General features: G+C 42.5%; 1 protein-coding gene across 1 annotated transcript in view; it reads right to left on the bottom strand.

The window, feature by feature from the left end:
* Positions 1 to 1,155: 1,155 nt before the first annotated feature.
* The window catches only part of CUBN (cubilin), a 321,603-nt gene continuing 299,089 nt past the window's right edge, over positions 1,156 to 23,669 (bottom strand). The window contains exons 62-67 of the mRNA XM_088478650.1: positions 22,917 to 23,125; positions 21,234 to 21,381; positions 19,495 to 19,676; positions 15,678 to 15,843; positions 12,473 to 12,708; positions 1,156 to 1,810 (exon numbers count right to left, since the gene is read on the bottom strand). Coding sequence (XP_088334776.1) covers positions 1,703 to 1,810; positions 12,473 to 12,708; positions 15,678 to 15,843; positions 19,495 to 19,676; positions 21,234 to 21,381; positions 22,917 to 23,125 — 1,049 coding nt within the window. The 3' untranslated portion in view covers positions 1,156 to 1,702. The remainder of the gene's footprint in view (positions 1,811 to 12,472; positions 12,709 to 15,677; positions 15,844 to 19,494; positions 19,677 to 21,233; positions 21,382 to 22,916; positions 23,126 to 23,669) is intronic.

Genomic DNA, 23,669 nt, shown 5'->3' with positions numbered 1-23,669 from the left:
CAATAACAACCCTAAATGGCTGCCTAGCTGAGCTTCAGGAGTGGATGAGTGCCAGTTGGCTGCGACTGAACCCTGATAAAACAGAGGTTCTTATGATAGGTCACAGGACAGGGCTACAGCATAGCCAACCAACAGGACTTACGCTTGGGGGTTCAGAATTACAAAACACTAAACATGTGCGGAATCTTGGTGTTGTCCTGGATAGTGGCTTGACACTTAAACATCAGGTATCAGCCACAATCAAATCCTCATTCTTTCATCTGAGGAACATAGCCAGAATCAAGCACTTAATTCCCTCAGAAGATCTGCCTAAAGTCATACATGCATTTATATCATCACGCCTAGACTACTGCAACGCCCTCTACCTCGGTCTCCCAGCAAAAGAATTACACCGCTTGCAGATGGTACAAAATGCAGCTGCCAGGCTATTAACCAACCAGCCCCGTTCCAGCCACATAACACCCATTCTCTACTCCCTTCACTGGCTGCCTGTCAGATGGCGAATTGCTTTCAAGATTGGATTAATAACTTACAAAGCCCTTCATGACCATGGCCCAGGGTACCTGAAGCAGCTTCTGATTCCCTACTGTCCCACTCGATTACTGCGATCCGTTGACGAAGGACTATTAACAGTACCTAGAATCTCACGGAATTCGTCTGGGGGTCGAGCTTTCAGTTTTGTGGCTCCAACCTTATGGAACTCACTTCCCCGCACAGTTCGAGAGGCCTCCACTCTAGAATCCTTCAAAAATAGACTTAAGACTCACCTATACACCCAAGCATTTCACTAATGTCCCTTGTTTAAGCTTGTTTTGTATTTTGTACTGTAAATGTAAAGCACTTTGAGTCCTTTAGGAGAAAAGCGCTATATAAATAAAATTATTATTATTATTATTATTGCTTCAATCTCTCATGCTCGTCTGAATATATCAGGATTTCCAAACTATAATGTGATGATTAAAATAATTGCACCATTTAGAGAGATTTGCAGAAAATCATTATTAAGCAGAAATCTGCCGGTATGATACATTTTATATATATATATATACATATATACTGAGTTAGAATAAAAGATCATCTGATTGTTCTTTGCCAAAATATTCTGTCACTATACAAACAATACAACGCATAACAAGGTATTTCATCCAGGGAAACGCAGGTTTATTCTGTTTATTTTTGTTTCTTCTTTTCAATGTGTAGTTCTGTTCGGATCTCTGTTGATCATCGGTTACAATATTTTCATCAATAGTCATAGCAATGGTAATATGTACACAATGCAAGGTTACCACATAACATACAGTATAAGAGGGGACCACTATTACACAGCTATTTAATCTGCCCCGTATTTTCTTTAGTTCTTACAGTATAAGTCGCTGCTTTTTTTAGTAGAACAGACAACTTTTTGTGCTGCAAATAAGCGAAGTCTTGTTCTTCTGCGACTATTAGGTAGCAGAAAAAAGGAATAACAATAACATGAAAATCAATTTACTTAAGGTTTAAGGATATAAATTAAGTTTAATTATAGTCAACATAGAAAAAAAAACTTATGGTACGATAGGTAAGCTTTAATGTAAGAGAATGGATAGCTGTGCAATACATATACTTTTATAGTAATGCTGATATATGGAATGTCTGCCCAGGATTTTCATTAAAATGCCTGCGGAAATTTGTTTAGTTCGTTACATATAGAATTTTCCCTGTTTCAGGAGCTCCAGGTCACTCTGACATAGGATGGTATTACAGCATAGTCTGCATGGAGGGTGACAAGCACCTGATGAGATGTTACAGTGACTGGGGCAATGTTTCCTTCCTAGAAAACAGAAGTAAAGTAAAGAGCAGTTATTCAGTCATTTCTCATAGAAGCAAAGTACGTTTCAGTCCTACCAGCAACGCTTACAACATGTTCTGTGCTGACGGGAGAGACTTCATATACAATTTTAAGGACTATATAGTGGCCTCTTGTGTTGAAATAAATGAATGAAGGCAGATTGGCAAGGAATTAAGGGATGAGGGAAAGAAGGAAATAAGGAATGAAAGAAGGAAGGAAGGAATAGGAGAATATATGGCATTAAAGAATATATCAATGGAAGGAATGTACATTATATATATATTATACTGTATGTATATTGTGACAGAATCACCAGAGGTGGCACTGGTGAGCAACAGATACTGTGTGGGGCAGGAGAGATCTGCCCAGAAGAAAGGATTATGGGAAAATGCAGAGGGGCTGCCTTGTGGTGAGAGCTCAGGTGAGGGCTAAAGAGGCAGGCTGCATATGGAATCAGTCCAAAAAGGACTGGCAGCTACAGAGCTCAGTGTGCCTCGAGGCCATTGGGGGCCAGGGGGCCTGAGTCCACACCTGCAGGAGGCAGGGAGGACCGCAAATCTCAGACTGTGGGACATTGAAGCAGCTAAGCTGCAGGCTAAGGAAGCCAGGGTCTATACCTGTAGGGGACAGGGAAGGCCACCAGGACTGAGATGTGCTTTGTGTAGCTGTGGCAGCCAAGCCAAGCCGGTGATAGACCTGCAGAGAAGCAGGCAAAGACTTTATTTGCAGACTAGCTGCTCAAAAGTAGTCAGGGGCGAAGAAGTGAGTCAGTGCCCTGACAGTAAAGCACTTTTCTTTTATGTATACCTGAAAAGATGTGTGGACCCTGATTGAGCACCTTAGACACTGCACCGCTGAATCCCATCTACCAGCTAATTACCCCAAGTTATTACAATATATACAGTAATTTGAAGATCAATAAATAATTACGGATAATAGGTACCAATATAGAGGTGAGGGACCTCTATATTGGTACCTATTATCCCAGGAGTGTCTTAAGAGAGGAGGGGGCCCGTGTGCATTCCCTGTGCGGGGCCCCCTCCTCTCTCGCCGAGGGCTGGCAGCCGACTGACGCGGCTGGCCAGCCACCGGAGCATTAGTAAACTCCAGGCACTAGAGTGTGCCCGAAGTCTTCTGCGCATGTGCAGAACACCGGAAATATGGCCACGGCGGCCATTTTTTCGGTGTTCTGAGCAGCGCTGACACCCGACGTGGGACCACGAACAGGTAAGTTTAATAAAATATGGGTGCAGTGTGTGCGGTGCAGGGCCCCCCTGGACCCGGGGGCCCGTGTGCCCCGCACACACTGCACCCATTATAGATACGCCACTGTCTTATCCGTAATTATGTAATGATCATCAAATTATTGGTGAGAAACCAAGAAAAAACATCTAGCGCTCCTCAGGTCCTTTATTTATAGAAATCCTTTGGTCTCTACTGGCAGAGAGACTTTACTTGAAGACAGCAGCTTTATTAAAATTGGTTATAATTGAATATTAATAAATTAGGCTGTCTTAGTGCATATTTGGTATTCTATTCTCTCTCTCTCTATACATATATATATATATATATATATATATATATATACAGTCAGGTGCATAAATATTGGAACATTGACAGAATTTTCATATTTTGGCCTCTATTCACCACCACAATGGCTTTGAAATGAAACAAACAAGATGTGCTTTAACTACAGACTTTTAGATTTAATTTGAGGGTAATTACATCCAAATCAGGTGAACGGTGTAGGAATTACAACAGTTTCTATATGTGCCTCCCACTTTTTAAGGGGCCAAAAGTAATGGGACAAACTAAACAAACCTAAATCTAACTTTCACCTTTTAATACTTTTTAATACTTTGTTGCAAATCCTTTGCAGGCAATTACAGCCTGAAGTCTGGAAGGCATAGACATCACCAGACGCTGGGTTTCATCCCTGGTGATGCTCTGCCAGGCCTCTACTGCAAATGTCTCCAGTTCCTGCTTGTTTTTGGGGCATTTTCCCTTCAGTTTTGTCTTCATCAAGTGCAGTGCATGCTCAATCGGATTCAGATAGGAAAAAAACAGAAAAAGGAACTTGTGCGAGCACTCTTATGTTTAGATTATTAAAGACCGGACATAATGATATGTCCTAAAAATTAACCTTTATTATAAATGTCTAAAAAAAACCATCAGAATATTCAATAGATATCCAAAGACGAATATACATATACATTATACAAAATGCAATAGTCAGAACACATAACATTGAATACAATTAAACTAGATCACACCCTAAGACTGGCGAAATATTTAGGCAATATATACACTATAATAAAGTTAGATTATAGTACAGTACGTTTAATCTTGTAGCAGTAGTACCTGAAAATAAGTAGTGGGTATGAGAGTATTTAGAAAAGTCCAGGCATAGGGTTATCTCTCCTCATTCTGCTACTCCTCACCTGTGCTAAGAGCTATCTATGAGGAGTGAGAGATTACCGGAGGACAAATTGCCCGTGGAAACAACAGACTAACAGGGACGTTGCTCATATTTCTTTTCTGCTTTTGGGTGTCATACATAAAGCATCGGACACCCAATGAGAGAATTACTCTGATGAGGTAGCCCGCAGTTAATAGAGATTTCAGAAGAGCACACAGTGTGGACAGGGTATCACATTAATTTATCTAGTTGACAATCGATATATTGTTATCGGTCACCTATCACACAGATGTCAAATAATTCATATATTTCTGGAAAAACCTTCCCTATTAGCTGTATCCTTAATCCACAGGTTTACTCATTATTTAATTTATCATAGACAGGAAAATGGATAATGACAAAGGAAGCGACTGTGATGCATATAATTCAAAATGAAAATCACATGTGCTGTATACAATCTATTACCATTATTGATTATACTGACATCCGAAATTTTTAATTACTAAACATATAACATTAAATAAAAGTATCTCATTAGGCGTCTGCAGTCTATACTCTTTCATAAGACGGTACATATAGTAAATATAAATATTGGTACCGATGTGAGTTGCTTATGTCAAAAAGAAGATGGTTTTAATTAGATCATTGGATATAGAAAACTAATTTAGACATATAACGTCTGCACTCTTTTGTATGACAGCAGACACAGTAAATGAAAAACATTTATATCACTCTATATCGTCTATAACATTAGATAAGAGTGCCTCATAAAGCGTCTGCAATCCATACTCTTTCATAAGACGGCACATATAGTAAATATAAATATTGATACTGCTGTGAGTTGCTTAAGTCAAAAGAAGGTGGTTTTAATTGAATAATTGGATATAGAAAATTAGTTTAGACATATAATTTCTGCACTCTTTAGTGTAACAGCAGACACAGTAAATGAAAATGTTCATATCACTCTATATCGTCTATAACAATGGGAGACAGTTTTCTAATATCATATGCTTGGCAAATAAGGTTATAACAAGATTATCCAATAAATATTAGATATAATTACCACATATTATTTCAACATGATCCCCTTTGATGTGAGGGGGTAATATTCAGCAGACACATATGAGTACAATAATGTCCATAATAAAATTAAATATAGCTCATGAAAATGACAAATGCCTTTGGCAATACAATACTCTATGAGCAAAATACAATGCCTGTTTGTAATCCACTAACCCTGTATGCTAGTGATATCGTTGCAGCGCTAACTCCTACTACCCTTCATATCAATAAGAAATCATTGAGAGGAGCTGCATGACAGACTACAATAATGCATACTGGTGTCTCTGGGAACAGAGATACATACAGTCACCAACTGTGGGTCTGCCTAGACGATGTGGGCTGCAATGCGCTTGATGTACGGGCACAGGAGTAGTGGAGTAGCTAGATAGATAAATTAAATAAATCCCACTGGGTACAAACTTGCTTGGAGGATGCCGCGTGCTGCGCAGCCACGGGCATCAGTCTCTCCCAACACGCGTTTCGCCGACAGCTTGGTCACGGGGGTAACTAAAGGAAGAAACTTCCTGTGTCATATAGTGCTGGAGAGAGGAAATGACCAATCATTGATGAGTGGGGTCTGGATTGACATGCCACTCAGCCTATCAGTGTGATGACACACTGTTTCAGGCAAGAAGGACTGGAACCTGTTCTGAAGTTAACCCTATATGTGCCTGTTATTCATTAATTAGTCATTCACTAGTACTAACATGAGAGAAAGTCCTGTATAGACCTAAATAAGAGGCACATATATTATTTTTTTTTTTTTTACATTGCTAAACAGGGTACACAAATATTAAATAATATTAAGAAAGGGGAAAAAGGAGGTTATTATTGATAAGGGATAATATATCCAATAAAAATGTGGGCTAAATAGAATGATTGCTTCATTCTTTAAATGGACTGAATAAAGTGAATGATTCCTCCTGCTATACAAGACTATTGTTCAATCCGACAGAGAATTTTCAATCTCTTTATAAAGGATTGATACAAGAAGCTTTCCAAAAGGGGACCATTACTAAGAACGAATTGGATTTTTTACAAGTTAAATTTCTCAAAATACCAACATTTTACGCACTACCTAAAGTCCACAAGAACATCAAAAACCCACCAGGTAGACCCATAGTGTCGGGTATAGGCAGCCTGACTGAACAGGGTAGTAAATTCGTGGATATGCACTTGAGGGATCATATACTCTCTTTACCCTCCTACCTCAAGGATACCAGAGATGTCCTTCAGAAGATACAAGATGTGAAATTAGAGGAGAACCATATACTTGCCTCTATAGATGTGGAATCACTTTACACATCTATAAGACATCATGATGGCCTGTATGCAGTCAGATACTTTCTAGAGATGGACAATAGAAGTGATTTTAATGAATTTCTGATCAATTTGTTATCCTTCATCCTGCATACAAATTATTTCACGTTTCAGAATAAGTTCTTCTTACAAATCAGGGGAACGGCCATGGGTTCTACGTGTGCCCCCACATACGCCAACCTATTTCTAGGTTGGTGGGAGCGGGAGGTGGTCTTTTCAGAGTCCAATGAGAAATATACCCAGAATATCATACAATGGCTTAGATATATTGATGACATCTTTGTCATATGGGGAGGAGGGGAACATGAGTTCTTAGAATTCATGAAAACCCTTAACACAAATTAAATCTCAAATTTACTTGGGAGATCAGTAAACAAACTATTTCCTTTTTGGATTTAAAAATAGGCAAGGACACAGCTGGTGAGATAACAATGAATTTATTTAAAAAACCAACCGCAACCAATAGCCTATTACACGAAAGGAGTTGCCATTTCCCACCAACTATTTCTAATCTCCCTAAAGGGGAGTTCCTTCGTCTGAGACGTAACTGCTCAAACGAAGTTGAATATGTTACACAATGTGAGGCTCTTTCTTCAAGATTGAAAGCTAGAGGATATAGCAATCAGGCCATAAAGAAAGCCAGATACCTGGTATCCCAAATTGATAGGGACACCTTAGTCTTTCCAGAACCCAAAGGACAAGCTGAACATAAAGAACTGAGGTTTGTTGGAGACTATTGTAAAGAGTGGAAGATGCTCAAAGATATCATACAAAAACACTGGCCAATCCTCTTATTAGATGTAGATCTAAGGTCACATCTTGGCAAAGACGTCTCAATGAGCTGGAGAAGAGCCAGGAATTTGGGAGATCTCCTTACTCACAGCCATTTTCAACAGTCCCCCAGAATGAAGTCTAAAGCTGCAGGTACTTTTCCCTGCGGAGGCTGCAAAGTCTGTATACATATGATAAAAACTGTTCAGATTCAAGACAAGTTCGGCAAGAATATCTATATACGGGACTACTTCAATTGTAATACCTCAGGGGTCATTTATTGCCTGCAATGTGAATGCAATCAGAGATACGTGGGGATGACAACACGAGCACTTGAACATGCAGGCAATATACGGAATACCCGGACAGATGTGGAAAGAATGAAGAAGATTACCTCGGTGGCTAAACATTTTCTTTATCAACACAATAGTGACCCCAGGAAACTTAGAGCTTTTTGTCTGGAGAAAGTGAGGATGGGCATAAGAGGAGGCGATGCGAACACGATTTTATTGAGAAAGGAAACTGAATGGATATTCAGACTGGCTACCCTCACACCTGGAGGTCTTAATGAGTATAATAGCTATGCTTCTTTCCTATAATTTTGATAGTATTTATTTACAGGCCATGCAAATACTCAGATCTTATATCATACTATTCTGCGAACTATGTTTTACAAGCTTTATATCTGGTATTTATTCTGTTTTCCTTCTCTTCCCCCATTCCCACCTTTCCTTATTTCTCTTCTCTTCTTTTTTCACTCCTTAGCCAGAAACACTGCGGCTCACATACACCTACTGATAATAGTCAGTGTGAATCTCATAGAAACACAATCACTATAGAGAGATCCCCCCATATCCACTTTCACCTATATGTCTGATCACGTCATTCCTCAAGTATCAGAGTTTTTTACAATGTTGTATAATCTCTTACGTGATTTTCCCCCCTTTTTTTCCACTTTCACTATTCTTTAAATGTAACACATTATTATCATACACGCCATATAAGCACTATGGTCATCCACATGTATGCACCCCTTTTTTTCTTCTAAGTTTACACATATTTATTTTCCTTACAATTTATTCACCATTTCTTTATCAATGATTCAGGGACAATTGATTATTATATAATATTCACGTATCATCCTACATCATTATATAGTAATATTTTCTCTAGCTATATTTTTTCTCTAGCTATATTATTTTTTCTCTAGCTATATTTTCTTTGAGAATGGTGTAATCACTTTATTCAGTCCATTTAAAGAATGAAGCAATCATTCTACTTAGCCCACATTTTTATTGGATATATTATCCCTTATCAATAATAACCTCCTTTTTCCCCTTTCTTAATATTATTTAATATTTGTGTACCCTGTTTAGCAATGTAAAAAAAAAATTAAAAAAAAATATATGTGCCTCTTATTTAGGTCTATAAAGGACTTTCTCTCATGTTAGTACTAGTGAATGACTAATTAATGAACAGACACATATAGGGTTAACTTCAGAACAGGTTCCAGTCCTTCTTGCCTGAAACAATGTGTCATCACACTGATAGGCTGAGTGGCATGTCAATCCAGACCCCACTCGTCAATGATTGGTCATTTCCTCTCTCCAGCACTATATGACACAGGAAGTTTCTGCCTGTAGTTACCCCTGTGACCAAGCTGTCGGCGAAACGCGCGTTGGGAGAGACGGATGCCCGTGGCTGCGCAGCACGCGGCATCCTCCAAGCAAGTTTGTACCCAGTGGGATTTATTTTATTTATCTATCTAGCTACTCCACTACTCCTGTGCCCGTACATCAAGCGCATTGCAGCCCACATCGTCTAGGCAGACACACCCACGGTTGGTGACTGTATGTATCTCTGTTCCCAGAGACACCAGTATGCATTATTGTAGTCTGTCATGCAGCTCCTCTCAATGATTTCTTATTGATATGAAGGGTAGTAGGAGTTAGCGCTGCAACAAATATCACTAGAATACAGGGTTAGTGGATTACAAACAGGCATTGTATTTTGCTCATAGAGTATTGTATTGCCAAAGGCATTTGTCATTTTCATGAGCTATATTTAATTTTATTATGGACATTATTGTACTCATATGTGTCTGCTGAATATTACCCCCTCACATCAAAGGGGATCATGTTGAAATAATATGTGGTAATTATATCTAATATTTATTGGATAATCTTGTTATAACCTTATTTGCCAAGCATATGATATTAGAAAACTGTCTCCCATTGTTATAGATGATATAGAGTGATATGAACATTTTCATTTACTGTGTCTGCTGTTACACTAAAGAGTGCAGAAATTATATGTCTAAACTAATTTTCTATATCCAATTATTCAATTAAAACCACCTTCTTTTGACATAAGCAACTCACAGCGGTATCAATATTTATATTTACTATATGTGCCGTCTTATGAAAGAGTATGGATTGCAGACGCTTTATGAGACACTCTTATCTAATGTTATAGACGATATAGAGTGATATAAATGTTTTTCATTTACTGTGTCTGCTGTCATACAAAAGAGTGCAGACGTTATATGTCTAAATTAGTTTTCTATATCCAATGATCTAATTAAAACCACCTTCTTTTTGACATAAGCAACTCACAGCGGTACCAATATTTATATTTACTATATGTACCGTCTTATGAAAGAGTATAGACTGCAGACGCCTAATGAGATACTTTTATTTAATGTTATATGTTTAGTAATTAAAAATTTCGGATGTCAGTATAATCAATAATGGTAATAGATTGTATACAGCACATGTGATTTTCATTTTGAATTATATGCATCACAGTCGCTTCCTTTGTCATTATCCATTTTCCTGTCTATGATAAATTAAATAATGAGTAAACCTGTGGATTAAGGATACAGCTAATAGGGAAGGTTTTTCCAGAAATATATGAATTATTTGACATCTGTGTGATAGGTGACCGATAACAATATATCGATTGTCAACTAGATAAATTAATGTGATACCCTGTCCACACTGTGTGCTCTTCTGAAATCTCTATTAACTGCGGGCTACCTCATCAGAGTAATTCTCTCATTGGGTGTCCGATGCTTTATGTATGACACCCAAAAGCAGAAATGAAATATGAGCAACGTCCCTGTTAGTCTGTTGTTTCCACGGGCAATTTGTCCTCCGGTAATCTCTCACTCCTCATAGATAGCTCTTAGCACAGGTGAGGAGTAGCAGAATGAGGAGAGATAACCCTATGCCTGGACTTTTCTAAATACTCTCATACCCACTACTTATTTTCAAGTACTACTGCTACAAGATTAAACGTACTGTACTATAATCTAACTTTATTATAGTGTATATATTGCCTAAATATTTCGCCAGTCTTAGGGTGTGATTTAGTTTAATTGTATTCAATGTTATGTGTTTTGACTATTGTATTTTGTATAATGTATATGTATATTCGTCTTTGGATATCTATTGAATATTCTGATGGTTTTTTTTAGACATTTATAATAAAGGTTAATTTTTAGGACATATCATTATGTCCGGTCTTTAATAATCTAAACATAAGAGTGCTCGCACAACAGAGTTCCTTTTTCTGTTTTTTTCCTATCTGACTACTGTATGACTCTAGCGAGCACCTCCACTTCTCCTTTACTCGATCTGCTTTATTTGCAGTACAATTAGGTGAGACCAGTGGTTTTTTTGAATATGTACAGATACACGTACATATAGGTATTATTATACCATAAATTATACCACTATGTATTTATTTTTGCCTGTGCGACAAGTCCTCCCGGTCCCCATTTCCTTTGTTACAAATCAATCGGATTCAGGTCAGGGGATTGACTTGGCCATTGCATAACATTCCACTTTTTAGCCTTAAAAAACTCTTTGGTTGCTTTTGCAGTATGCTTTGGGTCATTGTACATCTGCACTGTGAAGCGCCGTCCAATGAGTTCTGAAGCATTTGACTGAATATGAGCATATACTATTGCCCGAAACACTTCAGAATTCAGTCTGCTGCTTTTGTCAGCAGTCACATCATCAATAAATACAAGGGAACCAGTTCCATTGGCAGCCATACATGCCCACGCCATGACACTACCACCACCATGCTTCACTGATGAGGTGGTATGTTTTGGATCATGAGCAGTTCCTTTCCTTCTCCATACTCTCCTCTTCCCATCACTCTGGTACAAGTTGATCTTTGTCTCATCTGTTCATAGGATGTTGTTCCAGAACTGCAATGGCTTTTTTAGATGTTGTTTGGCAAACTCTAATCTGGTCTTCCTGTTTTTGTGGCTCACCAATGGTTTTACATCTTGTGGTGAACCCTCTATATTCACTCTTGTGAAGTCTTCTCTTGATTGTTGACTTTGACACATATACACCTACCTCCTGGAGAGTGTTCTTGATTTGGCCAACTGTTGTGAAGGGGTTTTTCTTCACCAGGGAAATAATTCTTCTGTCATCCACCACAGTTGTTTTCCGTGGTCTTCCGGGTCTTTTGGTGTTGCTGAGCTCTTTTTAAGAATGTTCCAAACAGTTGATTTGGCCACACCTAATGTTTTTGCTATCTCTCTGATGGGTTTGTTTTGATTTTTCAGCCTAATGATGGCTTGCTTCACTGATAGTGACAGCTCTTTGGATCTCATATTGAGAGTTGACAGCAACTGATTCCAAATGTAAATGTCACACCTAGAATCAACTCCAGACCTTTTACCTGCTTAATTGATAATGAAATAATGAGGGAATAGCCCACACCTGTCCATTAAATAGCTTTTGAGTTGATAGTCCCATTACTTTTGGCCCCTTAAAAAGTGGGAGGCACATATAGAAACTGTTGTAATTCCTACACCGTTCACCTGATTTGGATGTAATTACCCTCAAATTAAGTCTGAAAGTCTGCAGTTAAAGCACATCTTGTTTGTTTCATTTCAAAGCCATTGTGGTGGTGAATAGAGGCCAAAATATGAAAATTCTGTCAATGTCCCAATATTTATGCACCTGACTATATAGATATAGATAGAGTCAGTCTTACAGTACAAGTAAAGGCTACAAATGGGACAGGTGTGAGATAAAGAAGAAGCTTACCAATCCGCAGATCTTTCTAATTAATGGAGACGTAGAGAGGGTTCCATTGTATATGCTGAGATAGTTACTCTGGCAATCTCCTGGATCATCAATGCTGAAGGCAACAAAGTTTATTATAACTGTCCTTCCCAGAGGAGCAACTATTGTCCATTCACAGTCTGTGTTGTTGCTGTAGCTGTCGGGATACTCAGGACTGGTAAATGAACCATGGTCTCCATACAGAGTGCCCCCACAACCTGCAGAAGATACAGGTACATAAAATGTAACAGTAGTAGGTTAGAGACATGGAAATTACATAATGGGACAGATGCAGAGTAGGACACACTTGCATTGTGTGGACGGAACCAAATGTGTATATTCGCCTGCATGCAGTGTTGTACGCATCCCTGTAGTCAGATCGCCGATGTGTGTGTGCCTGGGGTCATAGCCGCCATAATTGCAATTGCAAACAGGCACATTTACCCGTGCACTTGTCTCTGTGTTACAGCCCTGATATGCCCCTTCAGTCGCCAGTTGTGATACAAATGTGTTGTGTATGATTCCGCATCAACCACAATTGTCTATGCTCATCTCTGGTGCATGATCAGTCCAAAAACACGCAAGATCCTTCTGCAACTGGTTTTGTGTTCCACTCGGCATCAGTGCCTATGTTATAAATTACCTTCTTCCAGAACAGCCGGGAGGCTCCTGAATCTCGGGTACTGCTCCCGGCTGTACGGAAAAGCCTTCAAGTTTCTCTGTCCTGCACTGTGTCCGCCCACCGCCGCCCACTTAACTCAGGGTGACCGAAGACGCGATTCGCTCTGAAACGAGTCATCGTTGCCGTGTCCCCACTTTACAATGCCGGTAATCTTGGCATTGTATAGAGAGGGCGGGTCCACGATGACACAATCACGTTGTCAGTAGAGAAGTGTGCCGATCCTCGTGTTTTGGTTTTGGATCTGGATTCATCTTTGTGTTTTGGTTTTGGATCTGTATTTAAAAAATAAAAGTAAAAAACAGCTAAAATTACATAATTTTGACCGGTTTACATGCAATGTAAAAACAGAGTTCAGTTTTTAAATTCGAGATCTGAACTGGGACTAGGGGCCTGATTCAGACCCTCTCGCAAGCGGGTCGATGGTGGGCCATTGCGCACGCGTGGCGTGCGAGCCCGATGCGAGTGAGAACTTCACTCGCTCCGGGGCTCGCTGCAAGACAGGGCGGTTGTCGATGTTGATCGAACAGCTCACCCCGTTTTGTAGGTGGGGAGGGGGGGGGGTGGCTGGACAAATGGAGGCGTTGTGATGTCAGTAGTGGACTTTCTGCTCTATTAGAGCAGGAAGTCCTCTCGGGCTTGCGAGACCTGAGACCCTACCACAAGGGACTCCTCGGAAGCCCAATGGTCGCGACACTCGCCAGGCCGCCCGCTAAAGCTGTGGGTGGTCACCCACAGCTTAGCAAGCGGCCTGGAGGCTGGGTTGTAAAAAAAAGAAAAAGCCCTGATTCAGAGTGTGCACTCGCAAATAGCGAGGGCCTCTGAATCAGGGCCTAGGTACCCAAAAGTGTTTCCGAACTCGGACTCGGTTCAACTCGGAAACCCTAAGGCCCTCATTCAGAGCCGTACGCTCTGAGCAGAGCGCACGCTCTGAATGAGGGCCGGCCTCCATTTTCATGGAGCGTCCTCCTTGACGCTCGTATAGCTGTGGGTCACCACCCACAGGCTATACGAGCGTGCATTGTGATGGTCGCGATGGTCGAGACCATCGCGACCATCGAATTTGCGAGCCGGAGCCTGCGGTTGAGGTTTTCAACCGCAAGCTCCGGAGTGATTTTGGCTCTATCAGAGCCAAAATCACTCCCACTGACATCACTAGTGATGTCAGTGGGCCGGCTTCTGATGGGAGGCGTTCCCGTGGGAACGCCCCCATCAGGGAGGCACGCCCCCGGCACGCCCACCAAAGGGGGCGTGCTGTCAATCAACATTGACAGCATGCCCCCTTTGATCGGACACAACGAGCGAAGGACTTTCCTTCGCTCGTCGCGTCTGGCGCATGCGCACGATGGAGCTCCCTCCGTCGTGCGCATGCTCAGTCCATAACATCGACCCACTTGCGAGCGGACAGCCGCTCGCGAGTGGGTCTGAATCAGGCCCTAAATTAGGTTGTTGACAATTCTCTGAGAACCGCACCTGCACGTCTAGCCGACCTGGCTGCCCCCTCCTAGAAGAGGAAGCTCTTAGCCTAAGATAAGCCCCCAAAAAAGCAGGTAGCTGGAGGGCCCAGCATCTTGCCAGAATCCAGATGGGAGGGGAAGGGGGCGCTCAATAATATTGTGTCTAGGGGCAACCTGACCCCTAAATTTATCCCTGTTGATGGCCATCTCTACAAAAGGAAAACCGCGCTCACACACGCTCGGCTGAGTGAGAAAATCACCGGATTGATGGCCGGCCCACCCACAGAGAAAGTATTCTATTGACGTTAAAGCACCGGTAACCTGCACTGTTATGTTTTCCAATGTTTATTCATAAAAAAGCCTAAACACTCAAGTAATTTTTTTTCTCTACTATTCTATTTGACTGTATATCATCTTTCCCCATACATTCACTTCCATTTCATTTATTTTATATCATTATTTAAAAAAAACAAACAAACATTTTTTTACTACTATTAGTTTATAATTTTAGATATTTTTTGGAGTTTTCAAATATTTGACTCTGAGGATACACGTTAAGATAATAACAGAAGTGTCTGCTCAACTTTGATAAACAATATCAGTGTGTGGTAACTAACATTACGGTGAATCCTGCCACTACACATCAATCATACACATCACACAGTATGCAATCACTATGTCTACATTCATAATGTTGACACCAAAATGTTGACAGTTATGATGTCGTCAGTGTTAAAATGTCAACATCTGGAAATTGGACAAAAAGTGAGGCGTTAGTTAGGGTTATGGATAGGGATACTGAATGGGATCCGGAATGTTGACATTTTCATCAGGTTGATATTATGAATGTCAACATCGCCCTAATATACGGAACCCCTTTTACATGGATTTTGTGTAGCAGATCCCTAATGGACAGAGCCAGGCCTCTTCCCCTTGCTTCTCATTATCACAAGCATGCAGCACTTTGCATTATCCTGGCTTCCTGGTTCCACAGATGATGCACTTCCCATGTGTGATGCATTTAGTAAAGACCACGGTAGCGGTTCCTCACCAGATGGAGATGAAGTCCATGTAATGTCATAGCCCTCTCCAGTCCACAGGAAGTCAGATTTGAAAAACAGCCGAAGAATATTATTTTTTGGAAACACTGGATTAGGAAGGCTCCTTCCACAATATGTGCCAAGTAGTGGAGAGTCAGGGGCGCTGCCATTTCTCACCTGGAAATACAAAACACGGCTTCACTACTGGAGCTTTCTTCCATTGTTACTTTCATTTTTACCATTGTGTAACGGGTTATGCCACTTCAGCTTTAATATATTGTGGATAGTGTTAAATAAACCTTTCTCCCTTCATTTGTGAAAATACTTTCCTGTCGCCCAACCTCAGTAGAGCCCATGCTTGAGATTGGGATCAGACAACAGAGACAGAGAAAGGGCAGCGAGGATGTGACCTCATAAACACTATTAGGTGGGTAGTAAGACCACCACATATTCACACAATGATCAGATACACATGTCCCATTTATCACCCTGTCTCCATATGTGGCCTCTAAACTCATCCCTTCATCTAAGCTTACAATCCCTCCTTATAACGCTCCTGCAATACCCAACTCTCCTTTCCCTTTATGTGTTCACTACTTATCCCTGTGGAATGTAAGCTCTTGCGAGCAGGGTCCTCTCCCCCTCTATCTATGTAAATATGTAAGCAGTGGATTTTAATCATGTATATTTGTAAAGTCGTGAACTAGTCTATAACTGTCCTGTTCGATCTCCGATGTACTAAGGGCCTGATTCAGACCCAGACGCTATCCGCAGTGCGCTCGCTATTGCTGATGGTTGCTAATCTGCGCATGCGTATGCATCGCAGTGCGCTTGCGCAAACTACACAGTGCGTTTGCAGATCCCTCGCTCGCACAGCAAAGCCAGCCCAGCAGAGTGAGTGACAGGAGAGGCCATTTGTGGGTGGTGATAGGGGCAGTCCAGTAAAAACGGGGGAGTGGAGGTGCGAACGCAGGCGTGCCTGAGTGTTTCAACGCCATTTTAGAGGCGTGCATAATTAACAGGCAGCGTCATAGTATACGTCACCAGCCATTTATATACTCAGTTTTCCTCGCTATGCTTGCGGTAGAATAAAGCTACCACAAGCACTGCGTTCACATCCGATAGTGGTCGATGTACCAATGTTTCACAGAGGGATGTGCGCCGGCCAATTTTTGCCGGATTTGGATTTGGTTCTAATTCGTCGTCCGGCTTTGGATTTGGATTTGCCAAACTGCGGTGACTGGATTTGGATTTGGATTTGGATTTTTTTACAAAAATTCACAAAAAAAGCTAAAATCACATAAATTGGTCTTTTTTTTCTTCCTAGAGTATTATTAACCTCAATAACATTAATTTCCAGTCAATTTAGACCATATCACAGCTTATAATATTGTTTTCAACATTATTGGCCAAAGGTTGCAGTGAGCTGACTGGTTACTAAGCGACAAAGCAGCGGCACAACGACACAGACACCACAGTATAAACCACATCTATGACACATTGCCACACAGCAGTGGCAGAAATGAAAAGTAGTGCACCCACCCAGTGGGGTACGGCCAGCAGAGTCACAGTACTTGCTTACAAAGTGGGCTACGGCCCTAGGAGTCACAGTGCACAATCTTATTCGCATTACACCGCACATAGGGCCTGATTCACATTACACCATAAAGTAGTGTCTCTTATTTATGTTACGACACACAGTAGTGCCCCTTTTACACAATGCCCACAGTAGTGACCCTTTTACACAATGCCCACAGTAGCGGTGTCCCTTACACAATGTCCCCCAGCAGTGGTGCCCCCTATGCAGTCCCCTTAGTAGTAGGGTCCACTATGCAGTGCCCCCAGTAGAATGCCCCCCAGTAGTATGCCCCCCATTAGCAGGCCCCCCCAGTAGTATGCCCCCCATTAGCATGCCACCCAGTAGTATGCCCCCCATTAGCAGGCCCCCCCAGTAGTATGCCCCCCATTAGCATGCCACCCAGTAGTATGCCCCCCCAGTAGTATGGCTCCCCCAGTAGTATGGCCCCCCCAGTAGTAGGCTGCCCCAGTAGCAGGGCCCCCCCAGTAGTAGGCTGCCCCAGTAGAAGCCCCCCCTGTAGTATGGGCCCCCCTGTAGTATGGCCCCCCCTGTAGTAGGCTGCCCCAGTAGCAGGCCCCCCCCAGTAGTAGTAAGCCCCCCCAGTAGTATGGCCCCCCCACTAGCAGGCCCCTCAGTAGTATGGCCCCCCCAGTAGCAGACCCCCCCAGTAGTATAGCCCCCCCCCAGTAGCAGGCCCCTCTGTAGTATGGCCCCCCCAGTAGTATAGCCCCCCCCAGTAGCAGACCCCCCCAGTAGTGCAGACCCCCCCCAGTAGTATGGCCCCCCCCGCACCCCCAGTAGCAGACACCCCCCCCCCCCAGTAGCGCCCCCGGCCCTTGCACAAATTAAAAAATAAAAACTTACCTGTATCCCCGCTCCCGCGCCGTCCGCTCTGTCACATGCTGAGGAGGGAGCCGGAAAACGGAGCTCATGTGTGAGCTCCAGCCGGCTCTCTCCGTGCAGCAGCCAATGAGAGTCTGTGTGACTCTCATTGGCTGCTGTAACAAACACACAGCTGCCGCTGGCGGCTGTCTGTCTGTGTAGGGCAGAGCGCTATCACTGCGCTCTGCCCTACACACGAGGAGACCTGATGTCGGATTCTCTAGTGAGAATCCGACATCAGGCGGCCGCCGTTCGGCCCCGAACGGGGATCCGAGTCAGGCGGTGAACACCCGAACGGGGTTCGGGTGGACTCGGATCCCCAATGTTCGGAGCGGTTCGGATTCCACAGAATCCGAACCGCTCATCTCTAGTTTCACAATCTTCCAGGAGATGACGTGGGGCAGTGGGTGTCTCTGCATTCGCTAAGGGGAGTCTGCATACACAAAGCGAACGCTTGTACAGGTAAGATGGGCGTGCTTATGCCTTGGCGAGCGATCGCTCCCCACCGCATCACTTTCAAATATTTGCATATGCATTGAGCGAGCGTACGCTCATAGCGACCGGGTCTGAATCAGGCCTAAGTATCTGACCAGTGATCATATCTTGTTGATGGTAGTTCTTTGACATGACTGTATTGAGTATAGGAAATGGGTTGATAGACTGTAATTAACCACTTAACTGGCTATTTTTTTTTTTCAAAATCTTGCTCAGAATTTGTCTGTTTTTTTGTTAAATGAATGAATTATGTCAAGAACATCTTTTTAAAAATTATCCAACATGATTTTATTAAAAAATATATATTTTTTTGAAACACATAACATTAACATCAATTTTTAGTGTCATCGATGTATCAGACTATTGATGAGCAGAACATCGCGACTTTGATTTCCCCAGTTGCTGCTCCTCTGTGCAGCCGCCAGGTATACACTGGGGGGTTGAGGGGTGTTCATTTACATTTGCCCAGTGGCTTCTCTCTGCAGCCCCCTGGTCAGGGGTCAGCAGTGATCGGTAGCAGACACTGGGGGAGGGTGCAGGGATGCAGAGGGGTCGCGAAGTCCCTCTGCCATTGGCGGCTGCTGAAAGATAATCTTCCGGCAGCCACCCACTGTGCGTTTCTGACTGGTCACATTGTTTGCGACCATATCCAAGTAACGCACAGAATGGAGTGGTCGCTAACCATGTGACCATGCCAGGCCAGTGGTTAATAAGACAATTAGGGGCTGCACATACTGCAGATGTCGGACACATTTGAGCATTTAGTTCTTCTGCGCATGCCTCTAAGTGAAGGAATCACTTGTAGTGATAGACAATGAACTTGTCAACATTGAATGGTAATAATGCATAGACTGTATAACAGAAGATCTTACCTCTAGGAAGTCCAGACATGTTGACATCTTTGGTTCTAGGTGGAATGCATTGAAGAAAAGTGCTATTGAGTTGTTCTCCGGAGCTCGAAGGATTATAGTACATTCTGTATTGTGTGGATAATTACCAGGCCAGCCTGGACTTTTTAAGTAACCAAATGACTGGTTATATTCCTGGCTGCAGTCTGTTGTGGGGGAAAAGGAGACCTATAAGTCCACATTGTCTGACTTAGTGATAATTGTGTTGGGGCCTTGAGATCTTATTGGGATCATGTTATATGTTTTATGGAAACATGTCAATTATTTTAATGAGCTATTTACTGCATTTAATACCACATTGCATAAAAAAACATTACAAAACTATCACAAATTACGTCACGGAAAAAGTTATGTAAAAAATGTAGGTACATGAGGAATGGACCCCAGTGAAGAGGAGGGTGTTGAGGGTAGAGGAAATGCTGTCGAAGAAAGGGAACTTTGTCAGTGCCAACATATGGAATGTGGTGTTATTAATGTTATTATTATCATCATCCTGTATATAAAAAGCACCAAAAAGAACATAGTGCTGTACATTAAGGGGATGATGATACAAATAATTATCAAAAAATGACATGAAACAGAAGTTAAAGATTGTACTGTTCAAATGTGCTTGCAAGAGGTGTAAGGAACAATTCACAGTCAACATGACCAACAATTTTACCTGTTTAAATGCCTCATTAGTAGAGGTGGTCCATTAGGGAGGACACCACAACAGCTATACTGCAAATTTTGTTATAGGGTTTCCAATCCTTGCTCAGCTACTTAGCCAGAAGGTATCTTTATCCAAGCCAGTACAGTTTTACTGATTCTAATGGCATTGGCTGGCTTATAGAGACCACCCAATCTCTGCAGAGCTCTTGCCACCACTGTGGAATCAGTGATTTGCATCTGTGTAATGAGACCTAGACCACAATCAGTGAGTACCAAAGACCATACAAAATGGCACTGTAAGGAGAAATCTACAGTCCATTGAAACAATACTAGCTTGGTTTGGGCTGGCTACACAAGGCACAACTTTGGAAGACATGAAGGTAAGATAAGTAAGCAATGAGGGAAGGATTTAATCCCTTCATGAAGCAAGCAACATAGGGCCTGATTCACTTCCGTACGCAAGTGCGAATACACACGCAATCAGCCGATTAGTTCGCACTGCGCATGCCTACGCATCGCTGCAATGGGGACTGCAATCACAGAGGCTATACAGACCCATCGCAGAGTGATTGACAGGAAGTGACATTTGGGGGAGGGGTCGGGGAAAGTGCATTCGCACGCCATAGCAGGGGCGTGCATAAATTAGCCACTGCAATGCCCTACGCAGTCTGAGGTCTCATAGTGTGCGTGAAAGTTAGCAATTCCTGAGTAAGGTCAGGGCTTGTGCAGGTGTGCGTGAGGCTGCGCTGGTACCGATGGTTTTGCTGTCTTGCTAAACAGTACGTATGTGTGCTGAGTAAAGTGGGCATCCTTGTGCAGTGCTGCGAGGGCATCGCAATGTATTGGCAATGGATTAGCATACTATTGCAGCTGAACTGCGTGCGTAATCACATAAGCAGTTGGGTACGGTAGTGAATCAGGGCCAAAGAGTAATATTTTATGAATCATGGTCATTGTAATTCAAACCTTCATTTGCTAGAAAATACCATGGAGGTTTAGACGGGTAAAATAGCTAGAAAAATGTCTGTGAACCACAATGGAACGGAGCTTACTTTTGGTTTGGTACGTAAAGCTGAGCCCATTGCCAATCACATATTCTTGGGACCTAAATGTTACGACAGCTGTGCGTCCATGAGAGTAAAACTTTGGTATCCTAAAGGTTTCAGTACCACAAAATCTATGGACCTGCCCAGAGTCACCCTAGAGACAAACGAAAAAAGAAGATGGCACAAGTTTAATAGAGAAATAAACAGAATACAATGTAGTAATAATGTCAGCATTAATTATTATTATAAAAACCTTTCTGGTACACACCATTAAATCCATTCCTTTGGGTCCATCTGGGGGACACTGCTACCATGGAGGGTTAAGTTGAGGGTGCAGGAGTGCTTAAATAGTTAACTAATTTATTTGGTAGCTGAAGCTCCTCCCCTCACCAACCCTCCTCAGTTTCCAATGACAAAGCACCAAAGTATAACAATAAACACAAACAACAGCAAACAAACAAACTGAAGAATGAGCGCAAGGATGGTAACACAGTGGTCACTAGATTTAATGGTGAAAAACAAAACTGTCTGAATTTTGTGTGGTATGCAGCAAAATACTGCCCATGGTCATACGGTATCTGGCCCACAAACTCTAAGGAAAATGTAATCCTGTACTCGCCGGCGGTGTCATCTCTCCGGTAATATACATATTGACAAATATGACTGCACTGACGCTAACTGTGCCAGAGACTTGGGGTCTGATTCATTATGGTTCGCTATTGCGATCGCACCTCCGTAATCGCACAGAGATCCACTGCGAGAATATGCTAATGACTGTAATCGCAAAGCCGCCGCAGCCACACATAAGGACGCCCACATCCCCTTACGCACATCTGTAATACTTAGCAAAATAGCGAAAACCATTGGTACCATCAGTCCCTCAAGCAGAATTACAGCAGCCTTCATTGCACGCAGTGGAAGCTCAAGCCGCGCTCGGCATTGCAGTGGCTAATTTATGCACGCCCATGCAACGGCGTTTAAACGCACTGGTACACCCGCATTTCCCCAACCACCCCCCGGTCACCACCCCCCAAACATTGCTTCCTGTCAATCACTCTGCAATCGCAGTTCCGATCGCAGTGGAGTGTTTGCGCACATACTCTGCGATGCTTACACATGGGCAGTACACAACAATTGCCCGATTGCGTGGGTATTAGCAGTGGTGATTCTTGCTGATTCAGGTCTTTAGTCCTCTTCTGTGTTTCTGCCATCATTCCGAATACATCACTGGAAAGATGATGCCATAGGGAACAGGTATCGGGGGAGGGGGGGGGGTACAGTGGCTGTTAAATTACCCCTGATATGGCAATGCCCCAATTCACCCAAGACCACAAAAGGCCACCCGTCATGTTGTAAAAAGATGTGCTCCTGCCGCAGTCTGTGCCATATTATTGCCATACTGTTTGTGCATCTCGGTAAAAGCAAAGGGAACCCTCCAATTGTTGCGCATGGAGGTAATGGCTAAGGTGCGGGCTCTCTGTGTTTTTACATATCCTGCAAAGACAAATAACTAAACTTCATAATTAAGAATCTTCACTCAATCTAAAGAACCCTATTAATGGACAGTTCTCTAACCAAGTCATATTATAGAGTCACATCCAAACCGCAGCTTAGCTTGGTCTTTATAGTTTTCTATTAGCATTATTTATTGCTCTGATAAGGTTTACTGCACATGTAACATGACCTTACCACAGGCGAGTCTTTCAGCTCTAGGTAATTCTCGGAGCAGTCTACGCCAGCCTGAAGGTGAAAGCGCTGGATGTCCAACTTAACGTTCTCATTTTCCGGAGCATCAATAACCCAGATGCATGTTGTAAATGATGGGTAGAGATTAGGGAAATTTGGTGATGTTGTAGTTGCCAAAGTGGATGTTGCATTATAGGTCCCACCGCATAACACTTAAAAGACAAAATCAAAACATCTCACTGTTTGCACCATTACATTTACATTATCAATAAGGTAAGTATACAGAGATGGTCACAGCTTTGTATAAGTGACAAACAATAAGAGCCGCGATATTAAAAAAATATTTATAAACGCACATAAACATTGTACAAATATATTCCAATTAAAGGGGACTGTCAAATATACACATACACCCAGGTTGTGGGTTGAACCAGTATGCAGTGTCTACTTGCCTACCCTCCCGGAATGGCTGGAGGCTCGCGAAAATCAGAAAGGTGAACAAGTCTCCTGGGGACTGGGGCCACCTGGCGTGCCCGCACTCTTCCCCAGTGATTCAATTTGTGTTGAATCGCGTCATCGTGGCACCATGGCTCACTCCGCTATGCGGGGTGGGGGGGAGCTACAATGATGTGATTGCGTCATCATGCCCCGGACCCACCCAAATCTGCCAAGCCCTGCCCATTGCCGTCCCTAGACCCACCCACCTCTGCCGAGCCTCTCCCCCGCAGTGACCTGAGGCAGCCAAAGGGTCAGCAA

This window comes from Taudactylus pleione, unplaced genomic scaffold (assembly GCF_031769625.1).
Source record: "Taudactylus pleione unplaced genomic scaffold, aTauple2 ptg000216l, whole genome shotgun sequence".
Taxonomy (NCBI): domain Eukaryota; kingdom Metazoa; phylum Chordata; class Amphibia; order Anura; family Myobatrachidae; genus Taudactylus; species Taudactylus pleione.
This window is presented reverse-complemented; position numbering and strand designations above follow the sequence as displayed.